Here is a 19,466-nt window from a genome sequence, read left to right on the forward strand (position 1 = left end):
GGGCTGGTTATATATTTTTCATAAATTATTTATTGGGTCAGTTTATGAACTTATTTATAGTAAACCTAATTATCATAAATAACTATTATAATAAAATGAAAGATTTATTTGGTTATATTTATTCAGGCATAATTATTTTTAAAAAAAATATTATTAATAAATTATTTAAAAAAATAATAAAATAGTAATTATTTAAAACAACCGTGCATGGCACGGGGTTTAGGCTAGTGTTTTAGGCTAGTATAACTTATAAGCGTTCACTTACTTATCACTTTTAAGTTATTTAAGAGTCACTAGAAGCGTTGTTGTAACTTTATTTTTTATAACACTCTTCATATTTAGATTTAAGAGTTTGTTTAAAAAGTTTTTGAAAACGTTATACTAGTCTAGACCGGGATGGGTATTGGGTCTTTTGAAACTATGATTTAAAATTTGAATTATACTAATGGGTCTAAAATTTGGATCATATTCTAATATGTATAACTTGTAGGTTAATATATAGGGTAAAAAGCCACAAAAGTCAGCAGTCTAGTAAAATTCGTAGAAAATTCATCTTAAGTCAAAATTCGTTGATTCTGGATTTTTCAGGAAGGTCTTTTCGATATTTACGACTTTCGTGTTTCGTGTTTTCTAAGAAAGCGTTGTTTAGAGGTTCAAAAATGCTAAAAATAGATCTGGGCAGAATTGGAATCGTGGAGATATTCGAGATTTGAGTTGTGCAGTTATTGATGAGTTAGTTTTGATTGAATATGTGTTTTGATGTGAATTATTTGTTTGCGTGATTGAGGTAAGTAAATTTCCGTTACTTTGTATTATTTATTTGCTTACGTGTTTTGTAAGTGACTATCTGTTGTTCCATATATTTTAAAATTTGAATTATCTGTTTGATTATATCAGTGAACCTTTATTGCTCTGTATATATTACGTAATGTGCTTTATTATGCGTGATTAGATGTTCTCCGATTATTTTTTAGCTATTATAAGTATGATATGGATATATGATTAATAAGATAACGAATTTTCAGGAAATCCCCAGTCTTAGTCATGTATAAGAATTAGAACTTAGTCGTTAGTTAGTGTGATACATAGAACTTAGAACTAGTTTGCGCACATTCCGGAACACATCGATAACTTGTCAAGTTTCAGTTTAACTTGACGAGGGACGTAAACTAGTCCTTATCGAATAAAAATAAGAACCTGGTCACTTAGGAAGTGTGACATAAAGTATAAGATGTCGGTCACTCGCAAAGTGTGGCATAAGGTGTGATTTAGGACTGTGGGACTAAAGAAAAGAATTTGATTATTGAACAAGAAAAAAAAATTGATGATGATAGAAATTCGTATTAGTAAATCGTATTTTTTTTAGTTTTTGATTTAGAGTTAATAATCCGAAAGTGCGGGCTGATACACCCGCCCCAATCCCTGAACCCAAGCATATTCTCCAAATCCTTCCCGATCCTCGAACGGATTCTAATTTTTTTAATTAAATAATATTAAACATACATATATATACATATATATATAATTAATTTTAGTAAGAATAATTTAATAAAACTTGACACTAATATGTTTAAAATTTAATGTGATATTTTAAATAACAATTCGAATTGAGTTGTATTTTTAATAAAATATAATATTAAAATTATTTTTAATAAATCGATTCTACTATAAATGTTAACATGATAAAAAAATAAAAATATATATACATTATATTTATTCACATTATTTTAATTATTATACAAATAAATTATTATTTATTTATGTTAAATATAAAATTAGGAATTGGAGTGAAAATACCATAATCCCCAACCATGCCTCTGTTAGGATATATACTGAACTATTCGTTTGAAAGTATATAATAATCTTTTGAGAATCTTGAATGCATGTTTTCACAATGTCTGTATATTATATATTGTAGACAATCTAGTATCAAATGGGATAGCAGAAGATTAGATTGTCAGACTCCTTATATAATATAGTAAAGGTTCACAGTCTAAGTGGTGTTAGACAAACCACTGGAACGACTGAAGTATTATTTAGAAATAGTTTATCTTGACTATTGAATAATACTTGTGTATATTGAACGGGATCGAAAATTTAGAACAGTTCTTTTATTCTGACAATAAAGAAGAACTAAGATTCTACGATATTAATATTGCTTAGGTTCTTAATCCGAATATATTGATTGACACTTGTATTTAATGCACATGTCTTGATTAATACAATAAGTAATTTATTTTAAATTGCGAACTTATGTATTGGGCAATGACATTATATGCAGAGTGGGATATTGACTATAAAAGGAAACTGTGTCCGAAGAATAGTTTCGGGTGATGATGTCCTCTTGAAAGCTCATAAAGATAATTGTGCTTTAGTCGTGCAGGCAGATTTGTTCTTGAACAATTATAAGGTTGAGTGGATGATCAAGGATATAAGATATTGATTAAATTGATTTTCAGAAATTAATTTAATTAATGGACATGCGATATCTTAAACATGGGGAATTTAATAAGCAAATAATATGGGAGCTGAATTAAATATTTAATTTACGGAATTAGGAAAGGTAGTGCAAATATTAATTCATTAGTGGATTGAATTAATATTTAATGACATTGGGCTTGGCCCAGAATGTCATTGGGAGGCCCGACCTAATTATCCATGATCCCTACTGTAGCTTATAAATATTATAATTCTCCTTAAGCCGTTAAAAAAAAGAAGTGATGTGCGTGCATGTGTGTGCGAGAACACAGAAAATAACATTATAGGGTTTGAGAGAGGCAAACGTTTTTCTCAAGGAGCCAGCTAGGGTTTTGTATTTTCGGAGCTTTAAGGAAAGGTAAACCTTGGGAGATGAAGTGTAATAACCCCAATTTTTGGGAAATTTTTTTTGAACACGGATGAATAGTAACTTTTGCTGATGATGCTGATTAAGGAAAATTATCAGAACACGCTATATAGGAGTACTGTTATGGAAATTCTAAGATCGTATTAGTACTCCATAAAGCAAATAAGTGTATGTAAAGATCGTCAGAATCCAAATTCGAACACTTTGATTTTTCCCAAAAATCCACCAGATACCGAAAGAATTGGGTATAAGGTAACATGATTAAAAGGATTTAAATTCAAGGATTATAAGAGAGGATCATAAAAGGAATATAAATTATTAAGAAGGGTTTAGGGGAACCCAAGTAATAAGATCCCGGGTATGATCTCTCAAACGATAAACGAGAACGAAAGTTAAGCGAACCGTAAAACAAATAAGCGACCAAGAGACAAGCTTGTACAAGAAGCCAAGGATTGTGACATCATCAAACCACAAGGAAGAGACATGTGGCAAATGGATGACATAGACATGGTGACATAAGCATGACAAATGGAGGGATTGTTGGTTGATTACAAGCCACACAAATTTTACCATGGTTAAAAGGTAATTAAGCAAAACAAAAGGAAACAACCAACCAAAACAAATCAAAAACACAAAACACAAATTAGAAGTTGACTTTTGATTTCCAAGAACAAAAGCTCTCGGCCAAAACCAGAGCAGCAACTTCAAACTACCATATCTCCTTCAATACTCACTCAAATAGTATGTTCTATAGCTCTTTGGAAATGTATTGAGATATCCTACAACTCTTGTTCACAAGTCTCGTCCAAATAAGCATGGTAAGACCCTCGTTTTGACATTTCTTTCAATCTGACTTTTAGAAACTTCAAAACCTAACTTTGTGTTCTTGATTTCTTTGGAAAGATCAAGCTTGTAGGAGGCTCCCTAAGACTTCCTAGCTACTCTAATCACTCCAAGGAAGGTATAACACATCCAAACCCTAGCTTTACTTTGAGTATTACGATGGTTTTGATGGTTATAGTAAATGAGAAGCATGATGCTTGTGTGTTTAGAGTTTGGATTGGATTTGTAGTGATTTGGATGTTGAAATTTTGTTTATAGTTAATGAAACTTAAGTATAGCTAGTAGTTCATGTGTGGGGTTGTATAAATTGGAAAATCTTGAGGTTTGGGGACTGATGTAGTAAGGTTTGGATGAGGGTTGGTTGTATTGTTGGTTGTGAGTTGAATGGTGGTTGTTTAGAGTGGTTTAAAACTTGGTAATCGCGTAAACATAGTCGTCGTAATGCCCAATTTCATACAACTGCTTGTTCTTAGTGTTCAGGACAGAGAGCTAACTATTGAATCTGTGACTTTTCCATGTTTAGTTAGATTATGTCGTAAGCTTCATTTTGATATGTGGTTCTCTTGAATCCGATGTACGGTTTAGGAGAAACGACCGTTTTAAGTAACGGTGTTTCGCGAACGAACCATTACCCCTCGCCTTACTTTGAAACCTTGGTTAAGGCCCTTAAATGACTAATTGGAGTATGAAACAATTATGTAAAGTGGACTAGGCAGTTGGTAGGGTATTCGCGAAAGCGTCGCCTTAAAATTCGTAACGGTTAATTTATTAAAAATGGTGGAGCCGAAGGTACTCGAACGACTTATGTGATTTGTTAAGCGTAGAAATGACCATAAGCAAACGTTAGGGTTCAATTGGTTAAAGTCTAGTTTCTTAAGCGACCGTGGTTTAATTCCAACATATATGTTGTTTATAGGTTACCAGACTCGTCCCAAGCCTTTTATCACCCCCAGTCGCTCAGGCAAGTTTTATACCCGTTATACTGTTGTTGTGATGTAAATATATGTATATGCATTATCTTCTGATAAGTGCATGATTGTTATTAGAAAATTTTGCGATATATTGGAGCATGCTGATATGGTATATATGCATGTCTGTTTTGTAATCTTGATATCTAATTGTTGATTCAAATGCTTATAAGTTGCATAGTACCTATGCTAGAGATAAGCAGTAGTTGCGTATACCCTTAGTATAGGGGACCCAAAGGTGAACATTTTCTAAACCGGGAGTCGATGTTCCCGAGTATAATATATATATATTTATTTATATATATATATAGATATAGTTTTCAAAACTATTAATCGAATAAGGTTTATTCGATAACTTTATTTTATTTAATGAATATTATTTTGAATATTCATTCGAGGACTTATGACTCCGCTTATTTTATTAAATGAATATTATTTTGAATATTCATTCGAGAACTTATGACTCCGCTTCTTTTATTAAATAATATTCTTTATTTTATTAAAGAATAATGTTTCGATAATCAAACTTATTTTCGATTATTCAAATAAAGATCGTACTTTCGTATAAGTATATCTTTGGTTATTTATTATTCATTTCAAGTATAAGTTTTAAAACTTCTACTTCAATTATTTTTATAAGGATTATCCTTGTGGGAATATTATTTAAATAATAATATTCAGATATTTTCTAATATATCGGGAATGATTTATTTTATTAAATCAGCATTACTCCAAACATTCTTAAAAATATTTTCGAGTCTTCAAAATGATTTTAAAAGTTAGAGCGGATCCCAAAACTCGTTTTCAAATTAAAGATCTTCCTTTCGAAGGGGATTTAAATACTCGCTCAAAAATCTGAGGGATTCGGCTCCGTAATGTATTCTTATATTCGCAACAAGGTTGCTGTTTTGATAAAAGAGTTTTTGATTACTTACCCAACACTCGGGAAGTAAAATTCTTGGAATAAGTTAATCCATTAACAGGCATCGCCTGGGAAATATCGGTGAGTTTTTCTTTCCAACTAGATGCGACTTCTTGGTGGAGTCGTATCAACAAGTTCCTACTTGGGGAAAGGGGGGACGAGCTTTACGTTTCAGAGTCATGGATTTCATCTGAACTAGGAGTGGCGTAAGTGGTCGAGTGGCGCCGGCCCAGCCTTATTATATTGGCCCAAATGGCCTGGAAGTTCCGCTAAGACGGTCCATTCCTTAGGAGTCCAATGTTCGGTTGACAAGTAAATCCGACAGGTTCTCCTCTACATGTAGAAAATGGTGGGGTTGTACTACTGCGACTGATCATCGTAAGTGGTCTTCCTGGCGCGGCAAACTCCCGTAATGGGTTCATCATCCAGTTTGGATATTTCTGCAACACTACCCGGAGCATTCGATCGAAAGGCTACGGATGGGTGATTGCTGAGGCATTGACAGGGTCAAACGGTTATAATGATGTTTCCCTCAAATGAAGTATCTCGTAACTTCATTTCTTTTAAACAACATTTCAAGGATTGAATCTATTTAAGTCTTATCTTGTAGTCTCATCTATGTGATGAACTTTCGAAACTGTTTATACCTTGAACGGTGGTGGTTCAAGTAGTATTCAGAAAAGATATAAGTATATTGGAGTATCTTGTAACTTCATCTTTTCAACTTATTTCCAGTTAATGATTATCTTATGAATTACAAAGATTTTCAGAAAAACGTTGAGACAAGGTTAGATATATGAGATCACCTTGCAACGATATTTTTATACAGTTATAAACTGGAACTCTGTGTATATTATACATGTAAGAGGATTTCAAAGATTGTGAAAAGTATATATATATATATATATATACTGAATATTTTGCGACTTGGTCGCGTTAAGATATCAACTTGGTTCATTTCTTCTTGACCAAGACTTTCATGAGTACTATGAGAATGCTCATGTATTGTTAATTATTATACATATTATTTCGGTGGGCTTGTTGCTCACTCTTACTTTTTTCTTTCATCACACAACAACAGATAGAAAAGATGAACAGGACCTAGCTTCCAATTCGCAAGCGGTTAGGAAACGTTCCGCAGTTTTCTGGAAGCGTTGATGCCGCCGTAGCTGAGGTAGGAACTACCAATAGGCTAGGCTTTCAACTATTGATGAACCAGACTTATGTATATTATGAATTGTAATAATGGCAAAGAATATGTAAATTATTCAAAAACCCTTTTGAGGTGAAATGGTTTATAATTGTGGAATAAAATGACTTGTGTTATTTTTGGGTATTCATCTCTGAGACTATAACTTGTGATGTGTGTGTATATTGTGGGGTCACAGTACGCAGTAGTTGGTTGATTATTAAGATTAAGTATTATTAAGGGAAATGGAACTCGTGACAACCTGGATCCCCGACCCCAGATTTGGGGGTGTTACATGAAGCCCACACTTCGTCCAAGGAGAATCGAGGAATACAATAGAAGACGTGGATTTGAATCGCTTGCGCCGTAGCGATTAAGGTTAACGTTCTGTTCGAACTCTCTATACAAAATTTATATCATAAAACGCAGGGCCAAGATCTCGTTATCCCAACAATTGGCATCAGAGCCTGGTTCTAGGTTTTGTGTTTTATGATATGAAGTCCATATCATAATTATATATACATATATAGTGGTATGCTTGTATTGATTATGTGATGCAGGTTGTTATTCACTATTATGGCCATGTTTTATGTTTGGATCCCACGTGGTTTAATCGTGGTTATTTCATTATGGTTAAGATCCTACGTGGTTTATCGTGGTTTTGTTGTAAATCACGAGGGTTGATCGTGATAGTCTTTTTTATTCTGGTTTTGTAATCTTGTAGTCTCAATTTGTAATTGATCAAGGTTATGATCTGATGTAATAGAATAGGCTTATTCAGTCGTATTAAGTTGTATGTAATTGTTCGATCAACGAAACTGTAAGAAACAGAGATTTTCCGCTGCTGCATTCTATTTTTGGGAGCTTCGTTGTTTTGGCTGCAGATTTTGCATATGATGTCCGATTTGGGCTTACAATACCTTTTCGGAAACGGCAGAACGAGAGGAAGATGCAACAATACATGTAAAGATCTATTTCTCCAGTTTTCAAGTCGTTATGAGGCTGTTTAGGCGTTCAACCGGGCTCTCGAAGATTTTCAGAAATTTTCGAAGGATGAATTTGAGGACATCCGTTGATCAGGACATCTGTTGATCAAGACATCAATTGATCAGTACATCCGTTGATAAGGACATTCATTGATCAAGACATTGGTTGATCAGGACATCCGTTGATAAGGACATCCGTTGACCAAGACATCCTTTGATCAGCTTATATGAGGCCATAATAGTGAATGTGCTTTATTAGTTTCCGCTGATCTTGATTATTTTTACTATGTGTTTCTTGTATGTGTTATTATGCCATGTGATACTAACCCCAGCATGCTAGAATGACATGGACATAGAAATATTTTAAATGCTTTAATCATGTGAGTATGCTGCTATGTTATGTGTTCTTTGTTGTTTACATATTACATGTGGAATTTGAAGAAAATAACATAGGACGATGCATCTAGATTAAAATCCTCAAAGTAAATACTAAGTGGGAGAGGGAATTGATATGAAATCAAATCCCATGGTCTCCATTATTATTTGTATGTGATTTAACATAAAGATAAATATAAATTATATATACATCACCCATCGTGACATGTAATTTATGGTGTCTAGAATGTTAAGGAGATTACTAGAACAAACTTCTTAAATTAATAACGAATATTGGAAGGTATACATGTCACCCATCGTGGCGTACCAAGTTTCATAGATTTCGGATAATTATAAGATATCATTTGATGGCATCTGATATAATTATGATTTAAGATTTGATAATGTTATACACTTAGCTATGAAAATAATATTGACCACCCCAACGTGGCGTATTATTTAGTAATAGGACCGAAGTAACATTTAAAATTTAGGTGGTATACATGTTACCCATCGTGACGTACTAGAAACTTATGGTATTTAAATGTTAGTGCATTAGTTTTAATAATTGTTAGAGGAACCAATATGACTTAATATTTAATGCACCCTTTATTTGTTATGTGATATTTTTATGCATGATTCTCAGGATACAATGGGGTTTAATCCACTGTTCACCATACTTAAGGATAACAAACTTACCGGACCTAACTATATTGAATGAAAATGAAATTTGGACATTGTGTTGACTGCTGAGGAGTACAACTTTTGCAATTATGAAACCAAGCTAGAGCAGCCTGCTGCTGATGCTCCTGAAGATGAGAAAGAGTATTATAAGCGGTGGATTAAGGCTGATGAGATGTCACGATGTTACATTCTAGCAGCAATGTCTGGTGTTTTGCAGCGTTAACATCAGTCTATGGCCACAGCTTTGGATATGCTCTTTAATCTTAAGGAACCTTTTGGAGATCGGAATAGGGCTGCTACGCAAGTAGCCATGAAGGCTTTAATGAACACTCAGATGACTGAAGAAACGCCTATAAGGGGTTATATTCTCAAGATGTTGTCTCATCTGAATGAGATAGAGATCCTTGGTGATGAACTTGACGGAGAAACCCAGATTGACATTGTCCTTATGAGCTTGCCTAAGAGTTTTGAGCAGTTTCACTTGAATTACAACATGAACAAGAGGTTGTATAGTCTCACAGAACTTCTGACAGAACTTCAGGAGACTGAAGGATTATTTAAGAAGAGAGTTCAAGTGAATATGGCTGAGAAAGGTTCTTCCTCTAAATCAAAAGGTAAGAAGAAGAAGAAGAAGAAGAAAGCTGCGAATGCAGTGGGATTTCAAGGTGGTGTGAAAAAAACCTAAGAGAAAGTGCTTCAGGTGAAAGCAGTCAGGTCACTGGAAACAGGATTGTCTTCTTCCTAAGAAGATAAACAATACTGATATGTCTCTTTCTCTAGTTACAAAAATATATATAGCGGCTATATCTACGAGTACTTGGTGTGTAGATACAGGAGCCACTGATCATATTTGTAATTTTATGCAGGGATTTCAACTATCCAGAATGTTTAGAGATGGTGAGATATATGTGTTCATGGGAGATGCTACGAAAGTAGCAGTAGTTGCAGTAGGATTTATTCATTTATCTTTTGGTTCTGGTGGGATTTTGGTTTTGAACAATTTTCTTTATATACCTTCTTTTGGAAGAAATCTAATTTTGATTTCTAAGCTTGCTATGGATGGTTATAATGTTTATTTGGATCGTAATGTTTCTATTATGATGAATAAACAAATTATATGTTCTGGTACATTGCAAGACAATATGTATATAATTAATCCTAGTAAACCTACACTGTAACTACAATATAGGAAATTTAACAACACATCTTCTACATCTATTAAAATAAAGGAACCTTCTAGTTTGAACCAAACATATCTTTGGCACTTGAGATTAGGTCATATTAACTTGAGAAGGATTCAAAGACTGGTAGGAGACGGGCCTTTAACCTCATTGCCAATGGAGCCATTTCCAGTTTATGAATCCTGCTTGGAAGGTAAAATGACTAATAGGCACTTCAAGGCAAAGGGAAATAGAGCCAAAGAAGTGTTAGAATTGGTTCACACTGATTTATATGGACCCATGAATATCCAAGCAAGAGGTGGTTATGAGTATTTCGTCACATTCATTGACAAGTATTCAAGATATGGGTACGTTTATTTGTTGCGCCGTAAGTCTGAGTGCTTTAAGAAGTTCAAAGAGTACAAAGCTAAAAGGGAGAAGTGACTTGGTAAAAGTATCAAGTCACTATGATCAGATCGTTGTGGTGAATACTTGCTTGGAGAATTTAGGGAATTTTTTATCAGAGAATGGGATAGATACCCAGTTGACTGCACCAGGCACACCCCAGCAGAATATTGTAGCAGAAAGAAGGAACTGGATTCTTTTAGAGAGTGTTAGATTGATGATGAGTTATTCGGTGTTAGGTAATGAATCACACACATAGGGGATGAATGTGTTTTAGTGTTTTTCTGCTTTTCTTGAAGTGTTTATGGTGATGAACAAAGTAAATTAAAACCTTGTAGTGAAATGTGTTAGTACTGAATTTAAACAGGTAACAACAGTGAACACATATCTTTCAAAACTCACTTAATTTTATATTAAAATTAAAAATGTCTTGCTACAAAATTTATAGGCTCTTTGTTGATAAATGGCTTAGCTTCTTCCTTGAGAGAATACAAGATTTTTGATCTAAATTGTTATATCTAAAACAAAGCATCCAGTATTTACTTTATAGAATAGTAAATACTGGTTATTACACAGCATGCAGTAGCATGTACTATACCCTACTTTTAGATAACCAAATATTTTTATTTTTGGCTTAGTGTATCTTTGCTAATCTTGCATGTCTATGACTTTGCCAGTTAATCTTGGCCTTTGATCTTGTACTCTTCAAGCTGCTTTTTGTAGACTTGTCAATCCAACTGATTGGATTGTTTGTTGATTGATAATCTTGGATATTTAACTGCTCTACACTTTGTACTTTGAGTTTTACCTAGAGATCTCCAGTTTAGTATATAGAGAACTTGACATCTCGATAAGTATATTGGCTTATCAAGATCTCTCATCACTCTATAGTTGTTTTGACTTATCGAAGTCTCTGAGTTCTCTATAAGAGAATTTGGCTTGTCGAGATCTCTTATCTTCATGTCTACACTTTGGCTTATCGATATCTCTGAGTTCTCTAGTGACAAATTGGCTTATCGATATCTCAGAGATCTCTATTTATATTTTGACTTATCGATATCTCAGAGATCTCTGGTGATATTTAGACTTGTCGATAATTCAGAGTTCTCTAGTGAAGAAATGACTTGTCGATATCTCCATTCTTCATGTCTTCAATTTGGCTTGTCGATATCTCTGAGTTCTCTAGTAGCTTTTCTTGACTTCTCGATAAGTCATTCTGGAGTTCTCGAATGACTTCTCTATGACACAAAATCTGTGACTTGTAGACTTCTTGACTTAGAATGTTTTTTACAAAACAGATTTATTCAATTCCAAGCTTCTTCATACTTTCTCTGAGGCATGATCTTCATGATATTCTTCCAGAGCTTATTCTTAGGCTTGAGACTGTTTACAAAAAAAATACTCAAGTCTAGTCTATTTACATTTTTATAGACTTAAGTGTTACAATACACAATGCAAACATAGATCACTATACAACTTACTTAGAGTTTTCAATTTGACTTAGTCTTGTTATAGTACAGGCATGTCTTGCATAATAATCTCCCCCAATTTGTGAGAAGATTTCTTATCACAAATTCATGCCTATTAACATTACTAACCCCAAGCTACAATGGACAGATAGATTTATACATACAAATTGACACAAATTTAACACTTATACATTAGGTGATTTCATGAGTTAAACAGATACATACATCAGACAAATACTATATCTCCCGTTTCTTCTCTAATGAGGTCCTTCAAATATACAAGAATTTCCAGTTCCTCTATGATTGGTGTCCCTCTTAGAGATTCCACAAGTTTGAGTCTGTCAGGTTTTGGATAACTACTCAGCAAATCAATCCTAAATTTTGAGAATGTGCCAGCTTTGACATTTAAAAATCCTCCATCCTTGGAAATTCTACTTATCCCTTTTACTTTGAGATCTTCAGATCTTTGAATGTACATTTCTATTTCCTCATCATACTTCCTCTTCCTCTCATCATATTCAGCCTTGTTCCTTGCTCTTATTTCCTCCCTTACTATCAACCATTCAGCTAAAACAGATCTCCATGCCCTGGTTGCAGTGTCCTTGTCCTTTAGTAAGCTTATCACTCTCTTGATTTCTGTGGGTGAAAATATGTCCATTAAGTTGTAGCCAAGAAATGTGAAAGACCCATCCTCATAGTAGATTCTTACTTCCTTAGTGTTACAACCCAAACTCTGACTATTTCCTCAGCTAGTTGTTGAAAGTAGTCTTCATCTGAGTTGCACTAGTTTAGAGGTAGAAAATCACCTTGCTTGTAACAATTCCAGATGGCCCTCTCATTAACTTGTACTTTCGTAGGTTTACTCCCAATAGACTTGTAGTGAACTTTGAGTGATGGCTTGACAGAGGGTAGGTTTGTGACTTTCTTGAGAGATATTTGGCTTGAGATGATTGGTATATTCAGAATGGAGTTAGCAGTCTGTTTGTACAAATATTTAGGCTTTGAGGTTTTAGGTGGTTTGGTATTTGAATTTGTTGGCATAGAGGGTTGAGCTTGGTTAATTTGTATTTTTAGGGTTTGTTGTTGTTGTGGTTGTGATCCATCTTGCTTTTTCTTCCTTCTTCTCCTCCCTTCTAGTCATCTCCCTTATTCTCATCTTGCTTTTTTCCCTAGTCACCAGTTGCTCTAGAGGATTGACTTGGATTTGATCCAGAAGGAGGTTAATCATTTGGCTTCTACTCATCATCATCCTTGTCTTCCTTTAAATTATAGTCTGTTGTAGGCAACATGGTCTCTACATTTTGAAGATATCTCCCCAAGATCCTGATCATTTCCTCATCTTCAAATTTCTTGTTAATTTTGGTCTTTAGATCAGTTTCAAGGGTCATAATCAATCTCAAATTGTTCCTTACACAATTCTTAGGAACTATGAAGTATCTGCATTTTCTGGTTTGTGAAAAAATGTAGGCAATCCCCCTACTTGGATAGAGATAGGCTTCAGGAAAAGCAGCTATCTGAGCATTTTTGAGTTCCTTTAGCAGTTGGTTGTCTTCTGGAATTACTGCATGCACTTTGTCAATTACCACATTCAGCTCAGATGCTCTCAGTTTTTGAAGATTAGAGATAGACACATGGAGACATCTGTCCAGTCCACAATCATTTACATTTGCAACTATTCTCTTTTCCAAAAAGTTGTCAACCTTGACAAGCACCACTCTAACAAAGTTTATGTTGTTGGCCAAAGCTTTCTTGTATGTAACATAATTATTATGGAGAGACACCCTCAAGAATGTCAGAAGTTCATTAAGTTCATTATCTTGACAAGGTCCTTCTACAGCTTTTAGGAGTCTTTCTTTTCCAACATCATGAGAGATTTAAGCTTTTGAAGAGCTTTGACCATGCTGAGTTGTTGAGGTTAATTCCTTTAACTTACCAGCATCCCTGAATTTTTGAATCCTAGCTTTTATCTCTCCCTTAGTCTTGGTGACAGGAATGATTAGGGGAGTTGGCAATTCTGGCCTCATAGACTCAGGAAGTGCAGGCAGTAGGATATTGAGCTTTCCCATTATGGCTCCCAAAGTAACAAAATTCTGCATTTGTAAATGCTTGTGGGAGTCCACCAAGGCTTGAATATCTGTATGTTGACTCTACACCAGTGTAGTGAGAGCTTGCATTTGAGCTGTGAGTTTGTCATTTGAGGTTTGCAGAGTGGAGACTTGACCTTGAAGTGCTTGAATTTGCAGATTGGTAGATGTGGAAGTAGGTGGGTGAGAGCTTGTAGCTACTGAAGATCCAAAAGTTTCTTCTTCAACTTATTTGATACCCTCAATGAGTAGTGTAGAGGGCTCATATCTGCTTTGGTACAGCTGGGTCAACTTGAGCTTTGTGTTATTTGAACTTGTGATTTGTTGTTGAACCACTTCATGGGGAGCAATGAAAGACTGTCTGAGATTTTTGACATCTTTTTCCACAGAAGTCAGATCTAGCCTTGCCATTTGGTCAGTAAAATGTTGAAACTTTGAGGTGATCTTGACTTGGGAAGGTATGATCTCATCCATCTTCTCCTTCACCAACTTCCTTATCTTGTCTTCATGACCAGTCAACTTGAGTTTTAGAGCTTTTCCAAAGAGATGGAAAGCTTTGAGTTAAGCTTTGGAAACTTCATTGATTGCATCATAAACTTCACCACGAGTTAGAGCTTTTATAACGACTCGTATATTTTTATATTGTTTTAATGTGTAATTATTAAGTAATTATATAATAAAATATGTCTGTGGGTTCTGTCATCCGGATATTAAATTGTTATTACTTATGTGTGATTATTGATGTTCGAGGATGATTTGTGTAATTAGTTATGAAGCTGTGTTATTTTGTTTTTGTATTTAAAGGTGATTCTATTTAAGATTTATTTTTATAAATATGGGTATTATCTCTATAATCATTTTTATGGCTTCATAATTTTTTTTAATTATTTTTAGGCGATTTTAAAATATAGAAATTAATATTTCATCAATTATTTAGCCATATATGATTTTCTGATTTCAATTATTTGTTAAATCCGTATTTGATTCCGGGATTCTTTAAAAATTATGAAATTCATGTTTTATTAAGTTTGAAATATTTCAAGAATTTTAAGATTATTTTGGAAAATTTTGGGATTAAATTGACCCGCGTATAATTTCGGTTAATCGTCAAATGCGGGTCCGAGTTGCGCTTCAAAAATGATTCAAAAATTCTGGAAATTTTGTTTTATTAACTTCAAATTATTTTGGGAATTTCAAGATTTATATGTAATTATCTCGATTTGTTTTATCCGCATAGTGTATCGTTAATACTTAAATATAGCGTTTCAGATTCGGATAAAAAAAAAGATTGGGGGAAGCGATAGGTATCCCAATCCTTATCGGGTTACTTTTGTAACCTCATCTCTCATTTTTCTTTACTTCTCATTCCTCCCTCTTGGCTACCTCTGTTTCTCTGATTCCCTGTTAGGTTCGGTTCGCCGGACATCCTTTTCCACCGGCCGTTACTGTCTCGGGTAACTATTGCTTCGGTTTTATTGTTCCTCGATTCTCTTATTCCTGTGTTATGCCGCCGCCCTTCATCCGCTTTCCGGCGAGGAAGCACGGTGGCGGCGTGTGTTTGCAAGGTGTACTATTTCTGTGGTTGTGAGTATGTTCCATGCGGGTATTTCTGTGTGTATTACTCTGCGCTTCATCATGTTGCCGCCTCCCCGGAATCCGGCGAGGTGTGGCGACTTGGTGGATGGCGTGTGTTGTCCCTGTTACTTTATTCGACTATTCTGATTAATTTCTTTTTATTTGTTTATTTCCTACAGAAATTATTTGAGTCATAATCGTGATGTGAATTGATTTGCGTGCGGGAATTATAACAATAATCGGTGAAATTTATTTAGAAACCCGACACGTATCGGGCACCGATAAATTTTACCGCCGTCGACGGTGAACTTCGGTGAGTCGACGGTGGATGGTGATGACGTTGTTCTGAGTCCTACAATTTAAAATACAAAATACGATTTAAGGTGCGAATTGCGAATAAAATACGATTAAACCATAAAAACACGGCTAATAATTAATAATTGTATTTAATTGGTAACTGAGAATTTTGGACTGATATTGATGACTGAAATCGGTGGTTGGGTTTGGATTGCGATTGATTGTAGTTGTGTTTTTTTGGACGTCGGGATGTTCGACGGGTAGTCCGATAAATAAAGGAGGTGTTGCCCGATTTCCGGAAAATTAAATTACGGAAATACGAGGCCGTACCCAATGACTATCGGGACTTCGATCGGTTATATGTACGTACCTTATACGAAATCTGATGATGTATTGTGATGAAATACTTTACGAAAATCGATAGCCCTAATTTCATAAAGGATAATATACCTATTTCTAAAAACGAACATTGAACCGACTTTCGAAAATGTGAACCCTAATTGATACGTGAATTATTATATGAAGTATGTTACGAGTCGGGTTTTGTTAACGTTCGGGTAGATTGTTAGTGAGGATATGTCAAGCATAATCGAAGGTCTAAGTTAGGGTGTTTCGACTTTGTAGGTGCTAGTCGGAAAGCCCAAGAGTTGGAGTTGGATAGCCTAGTGGACAGTCGACGAGCTCAGTAAGGTTCCAATCGAAGGACCTGAGTGTTGAAGTCGAATCCAGGGTAATCTAGTGGTCAGACGTTAAAGCCTGAACGTTCGTGTCGGCTCAAGGTCAATCAATAATATTTGTAAAGCTCTGCAAGGCAAGTACCCCTGAACAAATCTTTTATAGTTCAGTACTATATGAATAATTGTTGATTTAAATTACATAGTGGAACAGAATGATTTAAATTACGTATCCCCTGGGTTTCAAATTTTTGTTAACTTGTGTTTTGGGGGAAAAGTAACTTCTGAAAATGCCTATCTCTAAAATTTTGAATAAAATGAAAATGTTTAGGAAAATGTGTTGTGTTATAATTGTTTTGACGAGAGATAGGTAAGTGATTTGGAAAGCTGGATAAAAATGATCAGATAATTGGATGAGTGTGCGCAGAAGGCCCGTAACGGCCTGGAAGTTAGCGTAAGAGGCGAAGTGGTTGCGCACCCTATTATAACCACCATCCCAGCGTGATAGAGACCTAGCTAGTCTCTGAGTTCCGGAACAAGTTTTATAGGATAGCCTGATCAGCTGTCTCACCGGGGATCATCCAATACCTTTATATATGAGCAAGTTTTATAGATCCTGTGATGGGACAAGTTTTATAGATCCTGTGATGGGATAAGTTTTATGGTTCCCGTAACGGAACAAATGATTTTGGGTCCCCGTAACGGGACAAATGGTTTTATGGGTCCTGCGATGGGACAGAAGATTTGAAAACGAAAGAAGCATGCTAAGATTGAAATTGATATTTATGCACAGCACACACTAATGATTTGGTTTTGCAGAGCATGCTAGTTTTGATATCCAGTTCATACATGTTTTACTTGTTTTATAGCAAGTTATGATTTCTGTTCCTATAATTATTTATCATAAACTGTCTTTGATTACTATTCATATAGTGGTACTGCTGAGCAATTGATTGCTCACCCTTGCAACAATGTTTTGTATATGTATTGCAGATATCTAGGAGATTCTTCAGTGGTAGTCGGGGCAGAGTTCCAGTTCCTTCCGTGTCAGGCTCCTCTGAGGTAGTTGTGTTGGACCCAAGCGGGTCTGTTGAGTTGCTGAATAAAGATAGTATTATTTGAATTGTCCTTACTAAATTGGTTTTGTGATGGTTGTAACCTAAGTCATACTTAAACCTGGAAAAGGTCTTGGTAAAGGGGTCGGAATTATGTATAAGTAATAATTTGGGTTATATTGTTTATTAGTATTGTTGTTAGTGACGTCAACTCCTGACCCCGGGGTTGAGGCTGTTACAGGTTGGTATCAGAGCTACAGGTTTGAGTCCCTGATTTAGGTTAGGAATAGAGTCAGAAGAGTGTAAGAAGGTTTATTCTATATAGATATGAGTCAGCAAGTCAACCAGAGGAGCAAGTTTGTGAGTTTAGTCAAGGGTTTGAAGGCGTAACCCTGATGTCTGTTGGGGATTGGTTGGAACTGCCCTAGATTGTTAGTAAGTCTCCCGTGTATATAGGCATCATTGGCAATGTCTAGTTGAGGTTTCTAGTTTTCCTTCTCAAGCGAGCGAATCTGACCCTGAAAGTTCAGTTAAAAGGGTAATAGTCAGCGGTTGCCACGACAGCCGAGTTTCATAGTGAATATGGATCAGTACTGAGGTTTATACCTTGAACCCTTATATTTATTTCCTCGGAGATTCTATCGGTTGATTGGGGCAAACAATACATATGATGTGCCTATTTGTCTGTGTAACAAAGGGTCTGGTGGGACGCCACCGAAATATGTGTTGTAAGCTGTATGGTACTAAGATTGGCCGTCTTACGTACTTGTATGGTTGCTCCCAGTCATATCTTCATTTCCTTCATGCCTCTTTTAGAATGAATCATCTTGATTTCGGAATTTTATTTGGTATTTTATGGCAATGACTTTCCTTCGGTAACCACTATGATCAGACCGTCTTAGTTATGGAAAGTAAACGAAGATTTGACCGTTAAGAGAAATAAAAGTTCTGTAACCCGTTGTTATTTCGGAATGATGGCAGCAGAAAGGATTTGTGACCCATTGGAAAAGGTTGTTATCTTAGAAAAGTTAATTCAGTGGTTGTCAAGTCTATGGAAAATGATAGGGAACTGCCTTTAGAAGAATGGTTGGCTGAAACTTGGACTAGTAGGTCTAAGAGAGGTCCTTAAATTAACCTAGTTTGCGAAGTTGTTTGTTGGTACTTGTGGCTGAAATTGCCAACCCCGTTTTATTAGTTGGTTAGTGATACATATGGTTATTAATATGTTATGTGGCATAGTATTGTGAACCGTGGAATGGAGTGGTGGAAGATGGTTAGTATACTGTTGGTGGTTTGGTTGATATTGATGGGTTGATATGGTTGTTGGTTGATGGTTGGTGTCGGCTTGAGTCCGACCGGTAGTCAATAATATAGAGGAAATGCTGCCCAAATTTTTGGAAAGTACCCTACTTTTAAAGATTCAACGTTTGCTATGATGTATTATTGATGTTTCTGTTGATACTCTAATTGATCAATTAAAAGAGAGAGTTGGCTAATTTTATCAGCTAATGGTTAGTTAGATAGAAGTCGGTTCCAATTAGAGTAAGTCCATGTCTGACGTGATTTTTCAGATCTGAAAACAAAGAATGCTCAATGTTTCAAATGCGATCATAAGGGTCAGGCTGCGTTGGAGTATAATCCAGAGTAACCAATAGATCGAGTGGTTAGAATTCGGATGTAGTGTAGTTGATCTGACACCCTTAAAGCTAGAGGAGTTTGATAAGATTTTAGTAACGAATTGGTTGACCTGTCATAAGACAAAGATTAATTCGGGAAAGGTTAGTAGTGAAGAGTATGGAAGTCAGTAGAAGGGTGATTGCTAAAGGAATGAGCAAGATAAGAATCTCTTCTAATCGTGTGAAGAAAAGAGTTTATAAGCTAAGGAGATAAAGTAGATCCACCTTGTGTAAAGATACGAGGAATAAAATACTTAAG

At 35.2% G+C, this 19,466-nt stretch overlaps 1 protein-coding gene across 1 annotated transcript; it reads left to right on the forward strand.

The window, feature by feature from the left end:
* Positions 1-9,044: 9,044 nt before the first annotated feature.
* LOC141714466 (uncharacterized) lies at positions 9,045-9,497 on the forward strand. The gene has a single exon (XM_074517984.1). It carries the CDS (start codon positions 9,045-9,047, stop codon positions 9,495-9,497), a length of 453 nt encoding a protein of 150 aa, XP_074374085.1.
* Positions 9,498-19,466: the final 9,969 nt, after the last annotated feature.

Source organism: Apium graveolens, chromosome 3, assembly GCF_009905375.1.
Source record: "Apium graveolens cultivar Ventura chromosome 3, ASM990537v1, whole genome shotgun sequence".
NCBI classification, from domain to species: domain Eukaryota; kingdom Viridiplantae; phylum Streptophyta; class Magnoliopsida; order Apiales; family Apiaceae; genus Apium; species Apium graveolens.

Coding starts and splice junctions, on each gene's coding strand:
- LOC141714466 (XM_074517984.1), top strand. CDS start 9,045: ATGGCCACAGCTTTGGATATGCTCTTTAATCTTAAGGAACCTTTTGGA.